Source organism: Alternaria infectoria, assembly GCF_024043175.1.
Source record: "Alternaria infectoria strain BMP 0036 chromosome Unknown scaffold_37, whole genome shotgun sequence".
Taxonomy (NCBI): domain Eukaryota; kingdom Fungi; phylum Ascomycota; class Dothideomycetes; order Pleosporales; family Pleosporaceae; genus Alternaria; species Alternaria infectoria.
The window spans coordinates 714-24993 of NW_026250726.1; the positions used below are offsets into that span (position 1 = coordinate 714).

At 51.9% G+C, this 24280-nt stretch overlaps 9 protein-coding genes across 9 annotated transcripts; 7 read left to right on the forward strand and 2 right to left on the reverse strand.

Annotated features, from left to right (window-relative positions):
- Nucleotides 1-336: 336 nt before the first annotated feature.
- On the reverse strand, nucleotides 337-1701 carry J4E92_010473 (uncharacterized protein; the record flags this gene model as incomplete). The annotated part of the gene is made up of 4 exons (XM_051501810.1): nucleotides 337-1115; nucleotides 1163-1346; nucleotides 1395-1499; nucleotides 1552-1701. 4 exons carry the CDS (start codon nucleotides 1699-1701, stop codon nucleotides 337-339), a joined length of 1218 nt encoding a protein of 405 aa, XP_051347912.1.
- A 1809-nt stretch (nucleotides 1702-3510) lies between these two features.
- Nucleotides 3511-4770, forward strand: J4E92_010474 (uncharacterized protein; the record flags this gene model as incomplete). The annotated part of the gene is made up of 1 exon (XM_051501811.1): nucleotides 3511-4770. One exon carries the CDS (start codon nucleotides 3511-3513, stop codon nucleotides 4768-4770), a length of 1260 nt encoding a protein of 419 aa, XP_051347913.1.
- Nucleotides 4771-5275: 505 nt separating this feature from the next.
- Nucleotides 5276-7053, forward strand: J4E92_010475 (uncharacterized protein; the record flags this gene model as incomplete). The annotated part of the gene is made up of 2 exons (XM_051501812.1): nucleotides 5276-5524; nucleotides 5710-7053. The coding sequence occupies 2 exons, from the start codon at nucleotides 5276-5278 to the stop codon at nucleotides 7051-7053; spliced, it is 1593 nt and encodes a 530-aa protein (XP_051347914.1).
- Nucleotides 7054-7549: 496 nt separating this feature from the next.
- Nucleotides 7550-8953, reverse strand: J4E92_010476 (uncharacterized protein; the record flags this gene model as incomplete). Its single annotated transcript, XM_051501813.1, has 2 exons — nucleotides 7550-8253; nucleotides 8305-8953. 2 exons carry the CDS (start codon nucleotides 8951-8953, stop codon nucleotides 7550-7552), a joined length of 1353 nt encoding a protein of 450 aa, XP_051347915.1.
- Nucleotides 8954-10128: 1175 nt separating this feature from the next.
- Nucleotides 10129-10816, forward strand: J4E92_010477 (uncharacterized protein; the record flags this gene model as incomplete). The annotated part of the gene is made up of 2 exons (XM_051501814.1): nucleotides 10129-10398; nucleotides 10451-10816. 2 exons carry the CDS (start codon nucleotides 10129-10131, stop codon nucleotides 10814-10816), a joined length of 636 nt encoding a protein of 211 aa, XP_051347916.1.
- Nucleotides 10817-12171: 1355 nt separating this feature from the next.
- J4E92_010478 (uncharacterized protein) lies at nucleotides 12172-12607 on the forward strand (the record flags this gene model as incomplete). The annotated part of the gene is made up of 2 exons (XM_051501815.1): nucleotides 12172-12236; nucleotides 12322-12607. 2 exons carry the CDS (start codon nucleotides 12172-12174, stop codon nucleotides 12605-12607), a joined length of 351 nt encoding a protein of 116 aa, XP_051347917.1.
- Nucleotides 12608-14556: 1949 nt separating this feature from the next.
- Nucleotides 14557-14981, forward strand: J4E92_010479 (uncharacterized protein; the record flags this gene model as incomplete). The annotated part of the gene is made up of 2 exons (XM_051501816.1): nucleotides 14557-14621; nucleotides 14708-14981. The coding sequence occupies 2 exons, from the start codon at nucleotides 14557-14559 to the stop codon at nucleotides 14979-14981; spliced, it is 339 nt and encodes a 112-aa protein (XP_051347918.1).
- Nucleotides 14982-16927: 1946 nt separating this feature from the next.
- Nucleotides 16928-18555, forward strand: J4E92_010480 (uncharacterized protein; the record flags this gene model as incomplete). The annotated part of the gene is made up of 3 exons (XM_051501817.1): nucleotides 16928-17077; nucleotides 17599-18319; nucleotides 18374-18555. 3 exons carry the CDS (start codon nucleotides 16928-16930, stop codon nucleotides 18553-18555), a joined length of 1053 nt encoding a protein of 350 aa, XP_051347919.1.
- A 312-nt stretch (nucleotides 18556-18867) lies between these two features.
- On the forward strand, nucleotides 18868-20604 carry J4E92_010481 (uncharacterized protein; the record flags this gene model as incomplete). Its single annotated transcript, XM_051501818.1, has 1 exon — nucleotides 18868-20604. One exon carries the CDS (start codon nucleotides 18868-18870, stop codon nucleotides 20602-20604), a length of 1737 nt encoding a protein of 578 aa, XP_051347920.1.
- Between the last annotated feature and the right edge of the window lie 3676 nt (nucleotides 20605-24280).

Consider the following 24280-nt stretch of genomic DNA (forward strand, 5'->3'; position numbering starts at 1 on the left):
CGAGTGAGACTGAGAGCTCAGGAGCGGCGGCTGGAGATAGAATTGTGGATGACGTGAATGACAGCCAGCGTTGGTGAGTGTGTTTCGCGCAGGTGACGCCACGCTCTGAATTCTCTCACGCTTCTTCTGACGACTGATCCAGTGACGTTGGGCTGCGTGTCTGTCAAAGCGCTGCGACATGACGGATCGATGAGACAACATAGGCTTTGTGATACAGTGTATCTGCGGTGTGTCTACGGTGTGTCTGCGATGTTTCTCTGATCTGTTTGAGGTGAGGTTATCGCATACTTGCGCAATTGAGATGGCGGTAAGACATCGGGTACTCATTCTGTATACTCATTCAGGTACGCGAAACTTGCCAAGACTCAAAATACTCCCGCGAGTGAAACTATGTCTCAAGCTATCGCGCAGTTGAAGCCTCGGGGGTGCCTCAGGAAGCCTTGCAGGGCCTTCATATTGTTGTTGAACTGTGACAGTGTGTACAATCTGACCCTCTGGAGTTTCTGGGACATCTTCATCTGTGACGACAATTTTCGGCGGGGACAGGTTCTCTTCCAGGTCTATGTCGTGAGGTCCATGGATTTGTATGGTCGTCATGTTACCCGGAATCGTGGGTACCAAATCAGAAGGGCTCAGGCTACGACGATATCCGCGGCGATGTTTTCGTTTGCGACCACCTTCTTCTGAGGGATAGTAGTTGCGGCCTCGTTCCTCACGGGGTGCGTCGGCAAGACCCAACTTCCATAGGCAGTGGCGGACGAGCGGACGGAGTGTCGCGATGCTACCCGCGGTGATGCCGATGCCAGGTTCGATAGTGCTCCATAAGGCGACGTCAGTGGTAGCATACAAGAAATCGGGGCCTTGGACGAGGGTGTGAATGTACGCCATACGGATGGCAGTACCGGTGCTTCCGATTGCTGCGAATGCAAGGATACCTGCGACCAATAGCTTTGTCTTCGTTCTCATCTCTAAGCCCCAGACGATAAAGAAAGGAAGCAAGCCGAATGCCCAATCAGCCATTGCATTGATGGCGGCAAGGGCATACGTGATGCCCAGAGTTGGTCCGTTGTGTATGCATCTGTCTGAGGCGGGATGCACGTTCCAAAAGTCCGAAACTATAACCATTAGCGAATGCGACAACGAGCGCTTGATTGATGCTCACTTGGAATGCATTGAAGCAAAACTAGAAAGAAGTAAACAAGACCGCATAGTACAGTTCCTAGCATGAGTATCCGGATGGCCCAGATATGCCAGCGCTCGATCGCGACCCGCAGGTAGAAGTAGCCGATGGCAAACTTGAGCAGACAGTTCGCTATCACGTAGAACAGCTCGCATAGATACCAGAACTATATCGAGTCAGATATCACTTGATGCGATAAGAACGTCAGACTGACCAAAAGTGCTGTCTTCGCATCGCTATCGCTCAACTCCCATCGATGGCGTCCGGTTCCGTGCATCGCGGCAATGATCTGACATGGAAGATACACGGTGAACGTTAACTACAAGCTTGATCAGCATGACTTCGATTGAACGCGAGACGTGACCACTTACTAGTGCCGCAACCATGTACGAGTCATCTTTTCCCCATGTCTTCATCAGTACCGCGCGTACGTAGATCCGTAGGAGAACAGTCGTCCATGTGAGCACAAAGAACAGTGCAGCCACAGCGAACACTTCGGGACTGCGGTCGTCTTTGCTCATGTCGGAGATGCTTTCCGGCTATTGAAGCTTCGTTGTCTTTCCGTTATAGCGATGCGATCTCTCATAGCTACCTACAGTCGTTCATCCGAATTATTGCTGGTCGTATCCTACGCGTAGGAAAACTTCATCAACAAACAACAGGATGCCGAGGAAGGCTCCAATATTAGCAGACCCTGGAGCATAGGGACCGTTGATAGTCGTCCCAGGCGCGTAGTCTCCGAAACTGGCCAGAGGCACTGCCGCGCAAGACCAGTGGAAGCCAACGACCCACTATTGAAGATCGCGTTCTTAACCGAGTCATGAACGATGTGCCGGACGGTCTATTCGTTGCGAAAGAGCGGTAACTTCGATGGCGGCCTCTTAGGCTGCAAACCTCAGCTGCCAACCCCAACACGGAGGCATCTCCTCAGGACAAGCCACACGGTTAATATCATGCAAGTAACTCTTGACATGTTCGGTCGAGACGTGAACTGCCGGAAGACTAGGTGGTAGATCTGCAGATTGACTTTGTGCAGACATCATCGGTACCGACTGGAGGGCCAACCGTTGAGATGCGGAGGGAGACTCCTAGCGGCGGCTTCAGGCTGGGAAAAGATGCTGCACGGCATGCGGTGCCATGGCCAAGGCAAAGATCCGAATCCGAAAGCCGTGATGGCCCAAGGCGGGTTGAAGCAGTCTAATGTTTTGGAGTTGTGGTTAGGCGGGTCTGGGCAGGACGGAGATTGCCGTGCCGCGGTTGATCGGCACAGGGATACCCGGTGAGCGAAAGGGTTAACCTGGCCTGGCCATATGGCAGTGCGGTACGCCATCTTCAAGGCCTTTGAATTTTGTAATCTACTCGTCATTGTCACCGCGATCGCCACAATAGCATCACGACTTCGACGTTTTGAGGAGCGAAGAGCGAGTGGTTCGGCATCGCAAGCGCAGACACCGCAATTCCCCATCCCGCCAGCCGTTACGCCATGTCTTAGGGCCGATTGCGTGCTGTCCAAGCCACGAGGACAAACCCCCATCATCGATACTGCGATTATTCACCCTCTCCTCACAGCTTGCCAACGCTCTGGCGGAGTCTGTCGCTTATTCGCAGCACGGGTTGCGACAGATCAAGGTATCACAAACTTCCAGGACGCGTTACTCCCATCCCATCTTGGTAGGCTTATGTATCCTCCCTGATTGATCCGCAGGCAATCTTCAACTCACAGGCAATCCTTTCATACTCTCGGTGGCTGCTAGACATCCTGATTTGTAGCAATGGCTTGCCGGACGAGTAAGAATGGTTGCAGATGCCGGCAAACTGCTTGCGTCGGGTAGAGACATCGAATTGCTGTCTTGAGCACAGTCGCACACCCGGGAATATAATGGAACACAACCGTTCGGATCTCATCCTCTCACCGTTCCTTCCAAGTCGTATTTCAACCATCTCTTTGTATACTCACTACACCAAGGGTGTCCATAACAGCGATCTGTATCCAAAGATTCCCTCGTTGTTTGTTTGTTGATATGACTACCCAAGCTTATAGCACTTGCGCACTTCCGGAAGGTCTTCGCTACTATCTTCTTCGCGGCAGCGTAATGGTCCCGCTGGTACCAGTAGACCAGCTTCCATTCCAACTACAAGGAATCCCACGTCAGTTGACCCATCGCCAGATCTCAGACGGAGCTTGGAAGCTTTGTTCAGAGACGGACGAGATTCCTTCAGCTCTACTGATCCAGGCGCCCACATCCAGCAGCTTCTCACCTCGGTCCACTACGGCGACGCAGTCACGATACTTGGCGCCAGACCATCATGTACGTGCGGAGCCGCAGACGATGCCCGTGAGCGATACTCGTACTCCTCGACTTTCTCATACTCTCCCAGCGATCTTGAATACGGCAGAACCACCTCGCCCAACACCTACCGCTAATATCGAACGCCCGTCCTCACTCACCGACACCTTCGCCTCCATCTACCACAAAGATGCGCAGCGCCTCGGATACCGCGTCCCCCATCCATCCGGCATCGAGCCCGACCCATCCAAGAAAGAGTACTGCACACACTGGATAAAGACCGGGGAATGTGACTGGACAGCCATCGGATGCAAATTCAAGCACGAGATGCCCGGCATCGAGAAGCTCCGTGAACTAGGGTTCGTTAGAGGCATACCGAAATGGTGGAAGGAGAAGTCTGCTATCGGTCCCAGGCCGCCTACTTGGATGCAGCGAAGGCTAGCGGCGAATGAGGATGCAGACCAGGATGGTGCGATGCCGGAAGCAAGAGTGTTTCCCGACCCTTCGACATTTCGAACGAGGAAGAGTGAAGAGCGTGATCTACTTGGTGACGACGTACAGCAGCCGCGTGGTATCTTCAAGAGGAGCCCGTCTCCCAGACCGGCTGCATTGGGACGATTGACTCCTCCACCAGCGCCAGCCACGCAACCGATCCGCCGTGCTAGCCAAGTATCAGATCTGCTCATCGATCTTGACGATACCCCTGCCCCTCCACCCAGCCCTGAGTCATCTCGCAGTTCAGCGGCCAGCTCAAGATCCAGTGAGGTGCACATGTCCTCCAGTCGCCCTTCCACCTCGCCACCATCATCTCCCAGTATCGAGTGTAAGACCTCGTCACCGATCGATAGCAAACCACCCCCAAAGGCTGTCGCTACCAAGAAGACATCAAACAAAGACGCCACCACCCGGCGCCACTCGCAGCTCTCATGGGCCTCTGACACCGAAGACGATACCCCCGCCCCCACCAAGCCATACCCCAAACCCCATCGACCAGCCCAACAGCGACGCAGACCCGTTCCTCGCGGCGATAGCAGACGCGCGGCCACAACTTCCACGACCCCGACCAAGCATTCTGGTCTTGCAGCTTCTAAGCATGCCACCAATGATCATGCTGTAAATAACAGTGCAAGCCACAGCAAGAATGTGAACCGTAGGAATCAGGGTAAACCTGTGGAAGATGTCGGCGTACCAGAGCTACATGCCAAAAATGAGCAGCTGCGGAGGGAGGCGCATCAGAAGGAGAGGGTGAGGAAGGGTGCTACGATGGCGGCACCTGTGGCTGGCAGACGAACAGCTGTGTGAGTGGAAGAGGTGTGTGGTGGTGGTGTGTGATGAGGCGTGGGCACATGCTGTGTGACGGTGTTCGGTACGAGGTGGTAGGTGATGAGTAAGTTGTACGAAACGCGAAAAACTGGGGGGTTAGTGGTAGTATAGCTGTATCGGGTGATTCTTTTGCTTACAAACGCCTGCCTTCCCTATTTTCTTTAATATGGACTTAGATGATCTTGTTCTTTGACGAATATAGTTTTACAACAACACTTGTCTAACATGACGTCAGATGCATCGCTCGAGACACTGCACGAGCGTTCATCGCCGAAACGGGTCAGAGTGAACCGCCCTTTCACTATCGATTAGTCCGTCCCCATGAACGAGGCAGCAGTCCCTAAGCGCACTGACGCGATGTTTCCGAGCTTCCTCACTCTACATGATGCCCTTCACACTTCCAGCCCCACTCCACGCTTGCTGCACCTTGTTTGAGACCGCTCAACCGCAAGCTTGGAGCAAAAAAACCGCCCGCAGAATCACTATGACAGAGCACACGCTCTCCTCAACTACCGCCAACAGCGCCTACCGCAAGTTGCAAATGAAGGCTGCCGCAGTGGAGACGCCAGTTCCAGTCGTTCAAGACGCCATGTTCTTCACACTGCTGAACCGCGACGTACGCATGAGCATCTACGACTTTCTGTATGGATGGCTTCCTCCATTACGATACAAGAATCCCCGGACGCCTGGAATTGGGCCTGGTATGTTGCTGGCTTGTAAGCAAGCAAACTTGGTATGTTATTGTCGTCACCGTAGAGGCTTGAACACAGCCTACCCTCTATGATTTTACATGACTTTGGAGTTATGCCAAATTTAGCTCTCATGCTAGTATAGATGGCGATGTAACTGTTCGGACTCTTCCTCGAATGAGGTGCCGTCAAAGAAGTGTATGCGGTGAACTAGGCTAACATGTCACAGGAGCTTTCGGAAGCAGCGGCTCGCCATCTGAAGAAGCATCTCGATAGATTCTCCCAGAGGTTCGAGAAATACCATGGGCATGCGATCAAGTTGTTCGGCAGCATACCGCTTTATCAGGGGTGGGAGGCGCTACGGACCATTTCACTCACACTGGATATCGACTACTTCACTGAGGCTCTAGCAGAGATTGCGATGATACCCGAAGCTGAGAAGGATAACTGGCGTCGTGGAGAAGTTTTAGAGAAGCTCGAGCTGCACGTCGATACAGAGAGGAACGGCAAAATCCCACAGTGGCGCGCACTCCTGCTTCATCCATTCGACAAAGTCACACTACTAATTACCGACGCATCCCGGGACAAAGACAGTGATAAGACCGCTCAGCTTGAAAAGTACAGCCACGTTGTCGACATATTGCGAGACAGCCTCACAGACATGGGCGACCAAATCGCCTACGACTGGCTCATGTTTCAAGACGCGCTAGACTGGGATGCCATATGTGAACAAGAAGACGAATATCTACCAGCTCCTGAGCGCGAATGGTACAAGACCGCAGAGCTTTTCCGCTTCGCGCGCGTGCAGTACAAGCGGCTTAGCGATGGGGATTGGAGAGAGGAAGTCGAGCAAGCAGGTCTGCTAGGAAACAAGACCCGCCGCCGTATCCAGACCAAGCAAATAAACTTCGCTTGGAACTTCCTGCCCACCACCACAACCGTCCCCAAGAAACTTGTTGGTAAGAGACACACCTATACCGCGGAACATGCGGAGGAAATGCGTAAGACAGATCAGCTCCGCGAGCTCAAGTACGAAAACCAGTGGCCGCACAAGTACGAAGTGGCTGCTGCGGATGGACTCATCGGCGAGATGGGTATCCGCCATCCCAAACGCTGGGTTTTGGCGAGTGAAGAGTATTGCGAATACTATGGTATGATGGAGCAGTTGAAAGATGCGGAGGATGTGGAGAGTAAGGGTATCGGGATGCCGCTTTGGAAAGCGAAACCAAGGGCTAAGAACGGGGAGGGGGATGGAAAGGCTGAGGAAACTGCCGAGGAAGAGGCTGAGGAGGAGATTGACGAAAATGTTCAGGAGGAGGTTAAGGAAGACGTTGTAATCGAAGTCGAGGAGGAGATGGAGGAAGAGTCTGAGTCTGAGTCTGAATCTGAATCTGAGGATGACGGTGACGAAGATGATGACGATGAAGATAGCGAAGACGACGAGGATGATGAAGAGGATGATGACGAAGAGGAAGATCAAGCTGAGATTGAGGACGAGGATGGACCCGGCTTCCAGGCTGTGGTTCGCGGTGGGAAACAAACCAAGATACCCGATTTCTGGAAAAAGGCGTAGCGTAGCAGGGCGTGGGATTTGATGCGCCGATGGAGTATACATTCATGGACTCTTATACCCTGTTGTAGCAGCAAAAGTGTGAGACATTATCGATAATTTCAAGTAAGCTTTTCAGATCTGACGGAAGAGTGAAGATGAGACCGCTAAAATGAAAGCGCTGGGGTTCAGTCTTTTACCGATCTCTCAATGTCAGCATCAACAAAGACCATCGAACACATGATCTTTCCAATAACAAGCCCGGAAAACACCACTGCAGTGCTATTCCATTGAAATTGCGAGCTGCCCCCAACCCTATCGAAGGAGAAATAGAGACGCCGAGTAATACGCCGAGGATGCCGCTTCTTCATCAAACCAAAAGAAAATGCCCTAAAAACCCCATCCTTGCACATCATGTACAACATCCCTCCACAAGCCGCCTCTGCCGCCAAAATCATCTGACAAAAGAACAGAAAGTAATCAACAGCCAGCGCTATTCCCCAACACGTACTTCCGTCGCTTACGCACCCCACTTCTTGACCGCCTCGCCCAGCTCTTTCGTCAACCCACGCCTCACAGCCAGCAGCTCTTCTTTCGCATTCTCAGCCTCTTTCTCGCTTCTCTCGACTCGCCCTCTCAGTTTTTCAACTTCATTCCTTAGTTCTTTTCGTAGTTCCTTGCTTGCTTCTTCCACAGCTGTTAACCGGTCTACTTCCACCCTTAGCTTTTCGCCTGATGTTTCGACAGATTCCAACCGCTCTTTCATGGCCATCATCTCTTTTCTCATGTTCTCAGACTCTTTCTTTAGCGCGTCGGATTCGATTTGTAGTCCGCGGTAGGCGTGGGATTCCTTCTCCATACGCTTCTGGAGGTCGGTTTTTTCGGTCTCTAGGCTGGTGTTTGAGGCTTTGAGACCGGCGTTTTCGTCTTTGAGGTGTTGGATTCGATCTGTTAATGCGCGGTTCACACGCTCTGGTGCTGGACTGCGTGGGCTGAGGATAGATAATGGTGATGGGACGGAAGTTGAGTCTTTGAGATTTGAGGGTGGCACGATTTGCTCGCTGACGGTGCGACGGTGTTTCTTGGGACGAATAGCCGATGCAATGCTGGGGTAGTCTTCATCGCGTTCGCGTTTGATCTTGACGCTCAAGTTATCTGTTGCTGCGCGTTTGATGGATGGCGGCTGGACCTGGATGTCTTCCGGTATGGACCTTGATAATGACGCTGCCTCTAGTCAGTAAATTATCGACCAAATGACAATCAAAATTGACATACAGACGGTAGATGATCGCTTTGGCCGAACAGCGATCGAATCCTTTTCAATGGGCGTACTGGGTTCCGATTTCCTAGACGGCGGCAGCAATGGTCTTTCCCCCTCGTTCTGCACCCACAAACACGCGTCTCGGAAATTCCTGGTAAACATGGTAGGATCTGATCTCGTCCGACATAACTCCTTCACGTGGCCAGCAGCCAAGAAATAGTAGAGAATGAGGGCCGACACACGATGGATGGCTTTGGAGCCGCCGGTATCGTCTCCAACATCACAAAAAGGCGCATGGAAAGCAACAGTACTGGTACTATTCACAGCTTGCAACTCGTGTGCGCCGTCCTCCAACTCGGTAATGCGATAAAAGCTGACCTCGGCCTCATCTTCGTGGACGTGCGCGGTGACCCGATCTATGGGTTCATCGTCGTCGCCCGCGGGGCCTGGCGCATATCCGCCGATGACAAGCAATTGCTTGTGGGTGGAGCGGCCGAGCCCTCGCCAGATGGCTCTGCTGATGGTGAAGCTCTCGTCGAACTGGATCCAATGCAGTCTTGCGGCGCGTGGCAGGGCGCGAAACGGCGCGGCAAAATTCGCACGCGCCCATGCTTGGACATTTTCGTTTGTCAGGGGCGATCTTGTCTCATGGAAGTCGGCCATTGTGGCGATTGATTGGCGTGGTGTCACCCGTTGTTGCGCTGGATTTCAATGGGGCGCGCCTTGATTCGCAGACGCGGAGGCTGCGCAATTGCGGGTCGTGGGGTGGTGACGAGCTGGTGCTGTTCCTGGTCGCGGTGAAGAATTGTACGACGAGCACAGGTCGCCGCCATTGAAGCCCGTTGGTGGTCGGATCACGGCGACATTGCTCGAGAAAGCTGTGTAGAGGTTGACGCAGGCAGAAGTCAGGCGGGAATCCTTCCGCTGCCCGTTATTTGCGGGGCTGGCAGTGGCTGGACGACTAGAACGGAAGGTGTGCAGCGCAACCCATTTTAACACATGCAAGACGGCCATCATCCCAATCGTCATCGCACAGTTGCATGTTTCGGTGTTTTGCATCCATCGCGCTGCATATCTAGTTCTGGACTTGCGCGATAAGGGTGCTGAGCGTCCGTAAAGCGCTGGTTCCGGGTACCGAGGTACCTCTTGTTGTCGAGCGCATCGCGCGCTTAGCCCCGAAGAGACCTGATACACTTGGCAATAGTATCAAAATAGCTAGAGCTGGATTAAGGTTGCAGGTGCGCCGGACAAGGTTCAGGATGGTCCTGGTCAGGCCAGGCGATGAGTTCATCGGCAGTTCACGGATGCTTGCGCTAGTGGTCGAGACCATCATGTTTCTTATGTTGTGCATGTGCTATGTATGGGTGCGTCAGGAACTGCACTCAGCAATCGTGAGCATATACATGATGGCAGTGATGCCAATGGGTGCTGATACCTATGTGATACAGGTCAACACTTCCATTTTCACAACGGCCAATTGGTACAGCAGGACTGTGGTAGTACGAGCAAACTCGCCGATGCCGTCTTTGAGGGAATTTGCTTTTTCCAGTGAACGATCGATCGTGGTATTTCGTAGTGAGGTGTGTTTAACGTTGTTGCGTCCACGGGTGCCACGGGGTTCTCGCGTGGAGTTCTCACGTGCCTTCGCCCGATCGGGCAGTCCTACGCGTCTACGTCATCGCCTTTTTTCTGCCACGCGCGCGCCACGTGCGACAGCTTTCACAGTCACCCTGCGCACCTCCATTCTGGCCTTTCCACGCTTCCTTACAGCTGTCGTATCTGCAGTTGTCTTGGCCTTCTTCCTCAAAGCGCCCTTCCCACCCATACCGGAGACCACGATGCCCCGCCGCAGCGCGACCTCGTCGGCATCCACCGACACGACCACGACTACAACGCTCCCAGAAAAGGTCCAATGGCCGTCAACGTTCACGGATGGTCTACCGCTCCCTAAAATTGTCGTCTTCGATCTCGACTACACACTATGGCCCTTCTGGGTTGATACGCACGTCACGCCTCCGCTGAAGCCTGTCGAGGGCGGCCTGAAGGTCAAGGACAAATATGGCGAGGGCTTCGGCTTCTACAACGATGTCGGCGGCGTATTAGAAGCAGTGAGATGACTCGATATTCATCGACTCCATGACGAAGCTGACGTAACGACAGCTCAAGCACAAGAACATCCTCATCGCCGCTGCCTCGCGCACGTGCGCCCCCGATCTCGGCCGCGAAATGCTCAAGCTCCTCAAGATACCCAGCGCAAACGGATCGTCCTCACGCGCGATAGACTACTTCGATCACATGCAAATATACCCCGGCAGCAAGACGACGCACTTCCAGAGGATACATAGAGACAGCGGGATCGAGTACGAGGATATGCTTTTCTTCGACGATGAGAGTAGGAACAAGAATGTGGAGGTGCTGGGAGTGACCATGCAGCTGATAAAAGACGGTGTGACAAGAGATGAGATTGACAGAGGTGTGCAGAGTTGGAGAAAGAGGAATGGACGGACAAAGGCGCTGGAAGGCTGAGAGGACAGTCTTTGAAGCCATCAGTGGCATCGTAAAACCTGAACATTAGATCGAAACGTCCGATGTCGATCTTATATTCAGGTTTTACGATGCCACTGATGGCTTCAACGCTGCCGTCGCCGCCTGACCGCCTATCATACTCTGTTGATCCCTAACGCAACGTTATATATTGCTGAGGCGTCCCGTTAGATCGATCCAACGTACATGGCGTCTCAGAACCCCGCCTTGTACATGCACATTAAAGTACTGTGGTGACCGCTAGAGGAAAGACGGACTTGGCATACGCAGCCTTGTGCCCCAATGCAGCCGCTTCTGGGCAGGACTCATACCCGACTTTCTTACATGTCTTATAATAACATTCCTACAATGTCGGTGTGGCAAGGCACCACGGGTCCGCCCCATGTGGAAGCACTAGCGGAGCCGCATCAGGCTGCGTGCCGCTCCTGTACCATACCTTGAGCTGACACGAAGGAGGCTGTGGCTACTTTGTTGCTAATGAGACTGTATACATATCAAGCTAGTGTTAGGATCCTACACCCGTAATGCGTCTCCCGAAGCTTCACCATTTCCGGTGGTGATGTCTGGCCAACAAGAGGCCTAAACGCATAGCTTGCTTATGCTGTACTCCCGTCTCATATCTCCCTATGCTATACTCAATTGGACGGACTGCTAATTCCTGGAACTAGATCTTACGATCGACAGTGTTATGCGGCCGTTTTTGGACAAGATTATCTACCGTGTATGCGGTGCTCCTTCGACGTGAAAGTCATCATGAGCACATTGATACAGTTCCGGCTCGATGTGTGGCTCTTTCAATTGCAATTCTCGCTGTGGCGTCTGATGTTCTCGCTAGTATCGTGGAAACACTGCTGTGACTACCAAGCATTGCTATCCTACTGTCGAGGGTAGACGGCCTCTGCCTACAGTCCGACAGAAAAGTGACGCAACTCTATCAGGCTTCATTAGCTGCCACGTCTCCGGATAGGAAGAACAGAAGTCATATCAGGGGCTTCCGCTGTACTCCTCAGCCTCACGAACCCCGGTCACTGGCAGTCGAATCCGCCGTGTCTCCAACAAGGACAGTAAGGCTCTTTGCCCCGAATGCACGTCCAAGCCTACCATGCACTATACCATCGATGGGTCTTCACCGGTCACATCGCCCCAAAATTAACACAGGCATCGGGGCCTTATCGTAGTTGAAGCGGATGGATGTCTTACTTACATCTACAATTTGTCTATAAGTACTGTGTCCGCATTCTGCTTTGAAAGGTATCCAGCAGATCGAACTGACAACGAACAATCAACTACAAGACAAACATCAATTGAGACTTTCGGCCAGCCACAAGCATACAGTCATGTTTTTCAAATTCTCCATCACCCTGCTCGCCATCAGCAGCGGCGTTATGGCCTACACAAACAAGTAAGATACGCACGCTTTCTTTACTACCTTTTTCGATCACAACCCTCTTGCCGTCACCGTTAATCGAAGGCACTAACCTTCTCAGCTGCAAAGGATCCACCAATTCGCCTCTCATCGCCGAATGCCGCGATGCCATTGCCAACAACATCAACGCAGGCCTCACCTACAGCCACGACCAAGAGTTCTCCTACGGAACCTGCTACGTCAAGTACGCAACGAATGACAAGGCGAGTGTCTCACACCCTGTGTCTGGTCAGAAAATCAAGGATGTAGCAACGCGCATCCTAAATGAATGCGGACATCACAAAGGCAGCTTCGGGACGGACAACTGTGACGGGTGCCATGTCACGGTCAACTATAAGGCGCGTTAAAGGCAGAGTGTTGTCTTATCCTGTTGGTACGAATTTCAGCACATGGTCTTTACAACAGTCAGTCATTACCTAAATATGTACACACTCATTCAATTATAACCTGCTTCATGTGGTCTTTTACCAGCGACCCCCAAAAATGAATGGCTTCTGCAAGCGCGATTATTGAATAGCTGCCAAGGTGATTTGCAGATAACGATCAGAACGACAAGGCACTGTGATAACCATTGGTGCCACAGGGGAGATGGTGACATATAATTAGATCTGCTAGGCTGAGCACAACCAGCTGATCAACATTTGCGCATCAAGGCATCGACCTGCGTACAGCGATGTAGCACTAGAGTCGAGAGTCGATTCTGTTACTATCAGTGTGCAATATTTGGCACAAGAGAGGAAGAACAAGCCTTTGATGTAGTCAGATCTGCACAAAGAGACGAATGAAACAAGATATTAATGGATCTCTAAACCAATTGAGATCGCACGGAGGAAGGCCTTTCCCGTGGCTGGGCGCGAGCGCATTGGCGCTTCGGTACGGACGGCTTCTTCATAACTAATCACATGGTATGTCCACACATGGTGCATCCTTACGAATCTAATCTTGGAAAGGTTTACTCGTTTACTCGTTTTCTCGTTTACAACGCCAGTACGGCATCCCGCTACCGCAGCCTGTCAGCTAGCCACGGAATGACAGCCCGTTGCGGCCTTTTCATCATAAACACCTAACTATTCAGTACTAAAGCGTGCCTCAAGACCCACTCAGAGCGCTTAGTACCTTTCTCCCCGCCTTTTACACGATAGCCTTGGTGTACATCGCCTCGCTCCCCCGTTTGGCTGTTTCTGGGCAATGCTTCTCCATAGCTTGTTTGAACGGCTTGTAACAAACGTGATTGAGTATCGTTATAATCGTTACCTAGGTAGCCTGACGCAAAGCTTCAATGGTCAACACAGACGAGGGGAAAGTCTTATTCTGAGTTAGGCTCAACCTTCCGAGGTCTTTTTCGCTGAGCGTGATGCGAAGGCAACTGCGGTGTCGCATCAGGCTGCGTGTCCACATGCGCCACAAGCTTTTGGACCCTTCGGAAGCTTATCGTGTTTTGGACGGATACTAATGCACATATATCAAGCTAATGCCGGGGCCGTGAGACCTTAAGGCCGTAAGGCTGTACCACATGTACACTAGCTACGGCCCGCAAACCTTCACCACCTTCCACTACCGAATTAGCCAACGAGAGGTGATGTGCTTCCTGCTTACTTGCATAATATTACCATATTGTAACTCCAAGATATTAACCCTATTGCGGATTCGTGCTGCTAGATGCTGTGATCGACCGGATCAGGCGTTCGTTCCTGATCGGCGCTTCCCGGATTACCCGAAGTGGGCGGATCTCTCGACACGTCTCTACGCTTTCGTGTACCTAGGTAGTACCGGAGGGGCTTCCGATTGCATCTCTCGTTGGTACGTTAACACAGACTTTCACGTGCACTTCACGATGCAGAGCTGTGTTTACTGCGTATCGATACCGAGTTCGCAAGGCAAACTGCTTCTGTCAAAACTTCCGCTTTTAAGACAAGTGATTCGTGAGGTTTTACCAGCTGGGTACTCTTCACGAAGAGAGAAATAGATCCTAGGGGCTCTCAACCGACATTTTAGGAACATGATCTCCAGATCGGAGTTGTAGCCGAAGCGTGTGCATCGAGCATATGGGGGGCCTCATCCCAAACACGCATGCCTCAGGCCATCATGCACATCAGCATCGACGCACCCTCACCGGTATCTCGACTTCCAAAATAGTAAGGACAGCGTATAGTCAGCTAAGGGGTGGCGAGTGTGAGTCCGCTTGTACGCAGACATTTTGTCTATAAATACTGCGTCCGCACAGCGGTTTAGAAGCATCAAACACATCAACTTCCCATCCATTACCATCACAAACACTCAGAAACACTCCGCAATCATGTTCGCCAAAATTGCACTCGCCCTCTTCGCTCTTAGCAGCACTGCTCTGGCCTACTCCGACAAGTAAGCCACTTCCCCTTCCTCCCCCTCTTCAGACATCAACCCCTCCTCTCTTTATTATCTTTACTTATACTAACCTACCCTCCCAGCTGCGACGGTTCCAGCCGCTCCCCCAACCTAAGCGAATGCTACGTCGGCATCGCCAGAATCGACGTGAACGCCTACTACAACGACCAGCAGGAGTTCTCGCAGGGCAGCTGCTTCATCAAGTACGCAACCAACGGCTCTGGTCAGCAGGCAGTGCGGGGTCAGGTCATCAAGGACAAGGCCGAGTATATCTTGGCTCACTGCGGAAAGTCGCATGGCAGCTATGGAACTGGTAACTGTGATAAGTGCCATGTGACGGTTAACTACCGTAGTTAGAGGGGGATGAAGGGATGTTTTGAAACTAGGGTGAAGAAGGGGTGATAGCGGTTTATGACGGCTGGTTGTTAGATACACACTCGTTCAATTGGAAAGTAGTGCACCTGGTGTCTCACCAAACAGACTCATGTACTTCATCTCTGTGCGAGACTCCCGAGGCCCCGAGGACCCAGGGTTAATCGACGCGGATAGCCACCTGGGCATGCAAAGGCTGGAAATCAGACTGTGAAGTATCTAGGTATAATAAGCGTGCTTGCACGAAACAGAATTACGTTCGGAAGTACTTTAAGTCGACGCGCTAGCGTCATGTTGACCCAAGTGGGAATTACAATTTGTACCGGCCGAAGGATGCAGGTGGGGCGCGTCCCTGCCGCATATGTCAGCACCAACCACCAACCTCGGGACTACCTAGATACCTTGTGCTTGTCACGACCAGGCTTCTTTTCCACGCCACCCAAATCCCTTTGCTTTCAATTTATCCCGAACCAGCTGTCTCGTGAGTGTCACAAACCACCATCTTCGCCTTCAGATCAGCCCCGGATGGCGGAGCAGGTACCTGCGGGTGTGCTTTGGTGCCGCCAGTGCAACAAGCCGTTTACCAAACGTCAGTGTCTTTGCCGTGCTGCTCCAACTTTGCGACAACGACTATTGGACTGACCGTTTCTCGAAGAATCATCATTGAAACGTCATGGTTACTATTGTCGGTCTAACACGAGAGCCTCTGTCCAGAGACGGCGATCGTGTGCGGCTTGCGCAAAGGCAAAGACCGCGTGCAATAACGCACTACCAGGATGTTCGCGTTGTATCCGAAGGGGTCTCATGTGTCACTATCCTTCCAGATCTACAAGGCAAAAGCGTCATGCTGTGCGTCATGCTACCTCCGACCACCTGGATAATCCCCTTGACGGTCATGCAAACTCGATTGTGCCAACTGTAGCCGATCAATCTCAAGGTCTTCTGGCTACTACATTGACCAGCCTTGACCCCGTGTTCGAAGACCTACAGTGGAGCCTCGACGATATGACGGCCTTTGGAGATTACATGATACCTACGCCTCGGTCGGCTTTCCCTTCAGTCACATCATCTTCAGCAGTGTCAGCCAGCCCGACGACCATTATGCCCCCTTCATCGTTGCTGGACTCAACAGACCCAATCTTCGACGACCAGAATAGACCTACTCGTCAGCGGGAGCGGCAACATCAAACCCAAAGACAACAGTCGTTGTGCTTTGCCATCTCACCTGGCCCCAGTTCGAACGTTCGATCAATGATCCAACGACCAAAAACGCACCACGGAGCGGAAAGAGCGGCCAGTCTCATCTTCTACACATTAAAGTCTTATCCGCTAATGCTGCAGCAAAATGACCTGCCACCTTTCATACATCCAAGCTATGTGTCGTTCATGGATGAAGGGACAACAATAGAACCACTTGAGAACTGCATCGCGTTGATGCACATGATGGCGAACCGGGTGAAAGAAAGCCGAAAGCTCTTCTGGCGGAATGTGAGAACCGAGTGTGAACGCATCTGTGACCAGAACCACACTCTGAACAAATGGGAACTACTAGGTGCTATGCAAGCTCTTTCAGTCTACATCTTGGTTCGTATCGACGAAGGCGAGACTGAGCACAATAATCTGGATTATCTTTTAGAGAGGGCGGTTATTGTGAGTCTAATGTGTCCGCACGTTTAGGAAACACATCTAACGAACTTCGTTCTAGCTCGTCGCAATACAACTTTCTCGCGACGATTTCGATTGTCATACGCATAACGTACCATGTCGCAGCAAGTCAACTAACAGCTGGCAAGGCTGGGTTTACAAAGAATTCAGGCGAAGGTACATTGATCATTCCGACGACCGTTGCAGATTCCCTCACTGATTCCCATGATAGACTCGCGGTAATCTATCGCATCCTGAACAAGCTCGTCTTCTTCGACCCAGCAGCCATGTGCGACATGCCCACTGAGTTCGTGATTGCGCCTCTGCCCGCTAAGCGACAACTCTGGGAATCACGGGATGCAGAGGAGTGGCAAAGACAACGGCAGAACGAGCTGCGAGAAGAGGCATCCTTTGCGCTGGCTGTCGAGGGTGAGATTGTAAGGTTGGACCAGCGTCGATTGTCCTGCCGCGATGCGTGGATGCCATATGTTCCGTTGGATGATGAGACACCATCTCAGATTTCTACGAGTAGAGCTGGTCGAAGTGCAGCTTGTTGGGCCCAATGGTGCTCTGGTATGGATAGTATGGGCGGGTTGATCATGCTCACGGCTTCTATGGCTTAGCGACATGGCTTGACGAAATCTAGCAAGATATATCAACAGTGAGATATCAATGAGTATTTGTGTACGAGTATGCATGACATAGCAACCGGCGAAAGCGCCACCCCATCCGAACTGAATCAGTGCGGTCGGATTTCACTAGTGTCGGGCGGAACAATTTGCACGTCGGGATTCGTGAACTCCGCCGTGTCTCTTTCCCCGACCGGGGTACAAGAACAATATAAGGATGATGGGTCGTCCTCCATTACGAATACCCAGGACGTTCGCATCTTTCTAAGTGGTATCAGTCGCAAGTCACGCAGCAATTAATCTTTTACTCCCCACCAAAACCCATTCAGATCACCATGGTATCCTCCACTCCTCCCTTCCCATCTCCAGTCCAGCGCTGGCACAACACCGCCCAACCCGCCGGCGACCCCAGCCTTCCAGCCCTCTCCCAGAAAGGCAAATCCATTCTCGTGACTGGAGGAGGCAACACCGGCATCGGAGGAGAGACAGCACGTTTCTTCGCCCGCGCAGGTGCCGCACGTATCGGTCTTCTAGGACGCCGCGAGGGCCCGCTGCTTGAAAACAAAGCCCTTATCGAGAAAGAGTGTCCAGACACAAAGGTCTTTATTCAAAGTACTGATGTCACCGACGAGGCTTCAGTTAATTCGGCGTTTGACAGTTTCGCGAGAGATGGCAAAATCGATACTCTGATTCACGCCGCTGCGGTCATTGGTCCAACTGAGAACTTCGCTGAGGTTGACGCGCGCGAGTTTCTTAAAGGCGTCACTGGTAATATTGAGGGTTCTTTGTGGGTTGCGAAAGCTTTCATACGCTATGCTGCACCCGATGCGCATGTTGTTGCTATCAACTCCTGGGGCGCGCATTTAAGTCTAAACGATGCCTACGCGTCCTACTGCGTTGCGAAGATGGCTGTTTACCGCCTGTGGGACATGGTCCTCCTTGCGAAACCTAATCTCAGCGTCTTCCATACCCAGCCTGGCGTTGTGTTGACGGAGATGAACCGTAGAGTTGGCGGAGCAGATAGCTTCAAGCATGTCAAGACTGATGATGGTGAGCGTACGACCCTACTGCATACCACGATGAGACTAATTGTTCTTTGTATAGTCACTCTTCCTGCGAGCTTCAATCTCTGGCTCTCGACACCAGAGGCTCGCTTCCTCAAGGGCAAGTTCTTGTGGTGTAACTGGGATATCGACGATCTCAAGTCTCGTGCCGAGGAGATTAGGTTGGGGAGGTTGCTCAATATCGATCTTAATGGATGGCCATTTGGGGCGACTGCGAACTAGATGATGATAGCGAAGGCAGAAAAGGGTGATCTCTAATCTAAAGTCGCCTTACTTCTGAAATAGAACGATTATAAATCTTCGGGTGGTGGATGCTTCAGGCTGCAAACACAAAGTGATTGGGCGACGCAGCGATGACGTCACGTAAGCAACTGTTTAGCGTGATGCCAAGCAGGCATCCGATACGCCCTGGCGGCCTTGCATAACGAGCAACAGCTAACAACAAAACGATAAGCCTTTTCTAAATATCAAGATGGCTACTAATTCCTCTTCTCCATTCGTGCGAACTGCCATTGCAAAGTCGTTGTTCTTGCCATGTCACTTTCTATTGAAGAGAAGCTTCCTACCGAGCTTCTTGAACATATTGTCTCCTTATCCACACGCGAATCTCTCCTCAGCGTATGCCGTACTTCCAGAACACTCAATCGGCTTGCGACACCATGGCTCTACTCGGAGATTTACCTGAGAGAGACCGACAACCTTGCCGCTCTTGCATACTTGGTTTTCACTTCCCCCGCCCATGCCAGTCTTGTCAAATCCTTCATCGTGCCTCGTACCTGGGCAGATGTTGAAGAGAGATTTTCCAACGGATCCTGGCCAAGATCTGATGATCCTGGAGTCCACGAAATCTTGAGGCAGAAGTGCGCGGAGTACACTTCCACCGTCGAAGAGGCTGAAGATGTGCATGGGAAGATCCAGTCGGCCAAGAATGAGGATGCTATTATGGCGCTATTACTCGTAGGCCTCCCAAAACTTCGACGTTTGAACATCAATTGCGACCTGTATGGTCATGATGATTTCGTCTCGTTGCTGCCCAGGGTCATCCGTGGGAACCCGCACGCAATGTCAGAGCCTATCGATATCCTAGTTGCTGGAGCAGACGACAAGTATTCTAGCGACACCAGTCACGTCGCAGCTTTCTTCCATCTACCTAATGTGCGCTCTATAAACGGATGGAAGCACGGCGACAGCGAAGTCCACGATGAGAATGCCCTGTTCTCGAAACTGGAGCCACGATCGTGCCCAGTAGAGTATCTGGAATTGCGATGCGCAAAGCTTGACGTGGAGAATTTCCAAGGCATGTTGAACGCGACAATACCCGGAAGACTCAAGACATTCAACTACGAACTTGGAGGCCCGTGGGCGTGGTGCGACACAGAGCATCCGGCGATGATGCGAAGCCTGGAGCCACATCACGAGACGCTGGAAACACTGGGGCTAAGCCACGAAGACTTCTATCCTTACCTTGACGACGAAAGTGCCGAGCGTGGGAAGGCTTACCCGTGTTCATTCTCTTCTTTTACGGCTCTGAAGCGCCTCAAAGTCGCCCCGGTGTACATATGGGGCCACCGCAAGACTACTGACGAGGAGATGTTCAAGACCGCCGACACGAGAGATAGACTCTGGTCCACGCTGCCCAAGAGCCTCCAAGAACTCTGGATAACACGAGCCCAGAACCAGCATATAGACCATAAGAAGGTTGTCGACTTCGTCCCAAAGTGCTTACTCCCGGCACTCGATCTAGTGGTGCAGAACAAGCGGACATCTTTCCCCCAGCTCAGGCACCTGCGTGTCGAACTTCCGCTCCTGGACTGGAAGGACGATTGGTTGGATAGCCTGGCATCGATCAGCCGAGCTGCTGCCGCCGAGGGGATCCAAATATCCATCATCTTATACAACATGTTCAGCAGATACGGGCCTATAAGCGCGGAGCGAGATTGGGGCTGGAACGAAGACATCAAGTGGGAGCCATCGCGCTACAGCGACAATAAAGAATGCCCAAAGATATGGATTGAGGTAACCTCGGAGCGGCAGGAACATCTAGCCTCCATACTCAAAGACATGAAGACCCGGTTTCAAGAAGAGAATGAGCGATACACAGAAGCGAGAGCTAGAATTAATGAGCTGGGCGCGCTGTGCACGGAATGTCAACTCAGTGGAGAGTACGATTCCAGCAAAGGCATCGGTCTACCTGAACGCTTCGTGGACGAGAGGTTGGGACAGGAACCGTATTGGAGAGGAAGAGGCGGTAAACCTGAGGTGGTGACATGATGCCAATCATGACGCCACGATTGATACACGTCGTATCGCCGTATCGCATCTCAAGGTTCTACGGAACGATGGAAACACTGGCGATTTCATGAAGAGCGAGCAAATCAAACCGTGGCATAATTAATGTAAGCCCTAAAGTTAGTCAGCCGAGATGTAACCGAGGAAGGACCCTGCAGGAAAGGTAGCGGTGAATGTTTGCATCGCAGTGGTCGTTACGCCAAGAAATTCCGCGTCTTCATGTATGCTTTGGAGTATATTCATCGCATCTTGCGTGTGGTAGTAGTCGTTAGCACTATTCGTGGGGTAGTGAATGCATGTGTACATGACGTAACATCAGATGGCTACTAGCAACAGCACTAACATATTCCAGTAAGACGCGACCAAAGGTCTCAAACGGCACTCCGAGGCTCGCATGCTGTGCGCATCATCTTCAGCTATCAACCCGAGCAAGCGACATCCATGTAGCACGAATAAAGCGCTGGCGATCAAGTCCTCAAATACCCCAACTCGCCGCAGTAACGACGACGATGACGAAAGACATTTCGTTTCAACCCGATATTACAGAACTGCATGTGCGTATCAGGCGAGAAACCATCACGACGAACCAAACCTTGGCTTCGCGGACGGAAAGAATGTTTGATCAGGGTGCATGAGGCGCAGAAGAGAAGCACCATGGTTGAGGGGCAGTAGAGATAAGAAGAATGGTGATGTCCAAGTCGCCCAGCTGCTATTCAGCCTATATTACCCAGGTCAGCGATGAGTTCGTACGACGACGGGCCGAAGAAATGAAGAGGGGGATCAACATTCATGTACATAGGTACGTGGTAATATACGATGCGATACGAAGTATGTCGGGAGAAGCGGAATACAGTAAGCAGTAACAAACGTTGTACGTAGGTCGTTGTACAACAGGTAGGTCGGTGAATATAAAAACATGCACCACCACTACCGCGACCCCCATCGCCATCTCATCCCAAAAACTCCACACCTATCCGCACAAGCCGCCCATCCCGAACCGACCATGAAGTTCACCGCCATCCTAACCGCCCTGTGCGCAAGCACCGCCTTCGCCATCGACATTTTCCAAGCCGACGGCTCCATCAAAGCGATGGCAGAAGGCGATCTGCTACCACGCCAGATCCCAGGGTGCTGCTCCACCAACTTCAATGGGCCTTGTGTTTGCCCACCTGCACCTTGTACTAGCTGTGGTGTACGTATTTCCTACTCGACTCAAGATGAAGGAGACGAAGAAGAAGACGGAACTAGAGAGCCCTGGAGGGGATGAATGAGAGCGATACGTCGGGTTGATCATGGGACGCTTTGCTAACGTGTCTGGGTGTAGCTTGAGTGCTGCGGTTTTTAGAGAGGTGCGATAGTCCGCCATGACCGGGCACTTCTGGAAAGGAGGGATTCTTCGAGAAGAGACGTATGAGAAAACGTCCAAGGGGGAAGAGAGGCAAAGACATGACGATAGAGAGAGAAAGGATACCGAGGGGGTGATAGCCTTATGTCAGCATGGAATTGGACATCTGCGCTGATGACTACTTTAGGTAGCGTGCAAGTACAGATCTCAACATTTCAAAGTTCATGAGTGCCACGAAGATTGAAGGAAACAGCTACCAGAAGCAATAATGGCTGACACGGACAGGACTACGACAGACATGGCTTCTCGTATCACTGCCCACTGACCACCAACCCAGACCACCTTGGGCCACAGCTTCGGTTAAATTTAGGAACTGTTTTCCAGCCTTGTATTTCCCAGTTACCAGGTCCGACAATACACACACATGGCAGTGGATTTTGCAAACCACCACCACCTCCACCATCAACCCCAACAACAATATCGTCGCACGGCACTCCCATTCCACCCCACCGCCCCAACTCACCGCACCGCACCAAAAGTCGCAATGTGATGCCCAGAGGCGCCCAGATGTGAATCAGCCCTCCAGCCTCCTACCTAAATAGTACTACAAATCACAACAAGAACAGATCGGAACCCGAATCATTGGAAAGGTCGAGGTAATACAGTACACTAGAGATGGCGCCATAACACCAATCCATACACCAAACATTCCACCCAGGATAAGACCCTTCAAACTGGTCCTCTACACCTCATGTACAGCCTCGTCACTCGTGCCAGAATTGCGACGTGCAAGGCTAGGTAACTAAGTAGGATCGAGCGACCGAGAAACAACCGTGGAACCACTGTACAGGACAGGGAAGAAAGGCGGTGAATGTTCATGCGACAACCTTGGAAACCACTACCAAAAGCCGTCAAGTGGCGACTAGATAGGTACATCGAAACGAGGCTACCATCACTGATCTGGTCAATCCATCACGACACTAAAAATGCTCTACTCCAACGGCGCGAAACCTTAATATCGCATGTACAACATCATCGTCACCATATCCTCCCATCCTCCCGCCCACCCAAACCGCGACCTCCCTCATCACCCTCCCGCTTCCCATGGCCGGGAATGCAGACGCATCCAACCGCCGTTGACTGCTGCAGGTCATTGTACGGCTCTTGCGCCCGCGGTAAGGATACCCACATGTAAGCAGTAGAGACGACAGAGGTGGTGATGTGCGGTTTTGCCCAGGTGCTAGAGCTGGCTATTCAGCCTATATACCTAGGTACGGACTAAGCTTGGAAAGTGGACGCGAACGGGCCGAAACGATGCGTGTGGTGGGTGGGAATGGGCCGGCTTGTACGTGGGAAGTGGGTGGGTGGATGGGTGAGGCGATGCGGGAAGGGAAGGGAAGAGAAGGGAAGCTGGAGGTGCGCAAGGTACCCGTGGACGTGTGTGGTGTGGAGGTAGAGGGAAGGTGGAGATATTTGGGAACACATGTAGTATACATGCTTATTTCCACACCACCAACCACATCCCCACATCCCCAATCCAATCAACAATAGGTAACCCACCACATCTACCCACCACATCTACCCACCACCCAACATGCGTCTCACAGCCCTCCTCACCGCCGTTGGCGTGAGCACCGCGTTCGCAAAGCACATCCCCCAACTCGACGGCTCTGTCAAGATTGTACCAGATACGCAGCTGGATGCACGCCAGTTTATCCCGGATTGCTGCTCGAATAATTTCGCTCCGCCTTGTGGGTGTGGGAGGGCGTATGAGAATGCTTGTGGTGTATATTTTGTTGTGAAATGAAATGAGGGATTGGCGTGTAAGGTTTTCGCTGACTTATTGGGTGTAGCCTAGTTGCTGTAATCTTTGAGGAAGAAGAGAAAGGATGGGAAGGAGTGTGTTGGGGTTATGTATGATATGTTATGGGCAACACACTTGAGAAGTGTGTACAATCTATTTGCCTTGATCTGAAAGAACGAGTTTGAAAAGTGTAAAATCGTCGTACCACGGTTTCATACCTCTCCCGAAAAGATTACTACCTATGCTCCAAAAGTATTGCTACAAGAGGCAGCAACAGCATCAGGACATTACCTAGCCCTCCATCTCACATGATACTACAGTAGTCCGAAAGTCCGCGCTCACAGTGATCCACAAACACTAACAATAACGACAACGACAAAGGCACACAGCGGCCACTTCCGACCCCATCTCCTCACCGCAGCATCACTTCCGTCCATGGTGTGATGCCCAGTACCGCCTAGACGTGATTCAGCCCTTTAGTCTGCAAACCCCAACCCTACCGGGCCGAA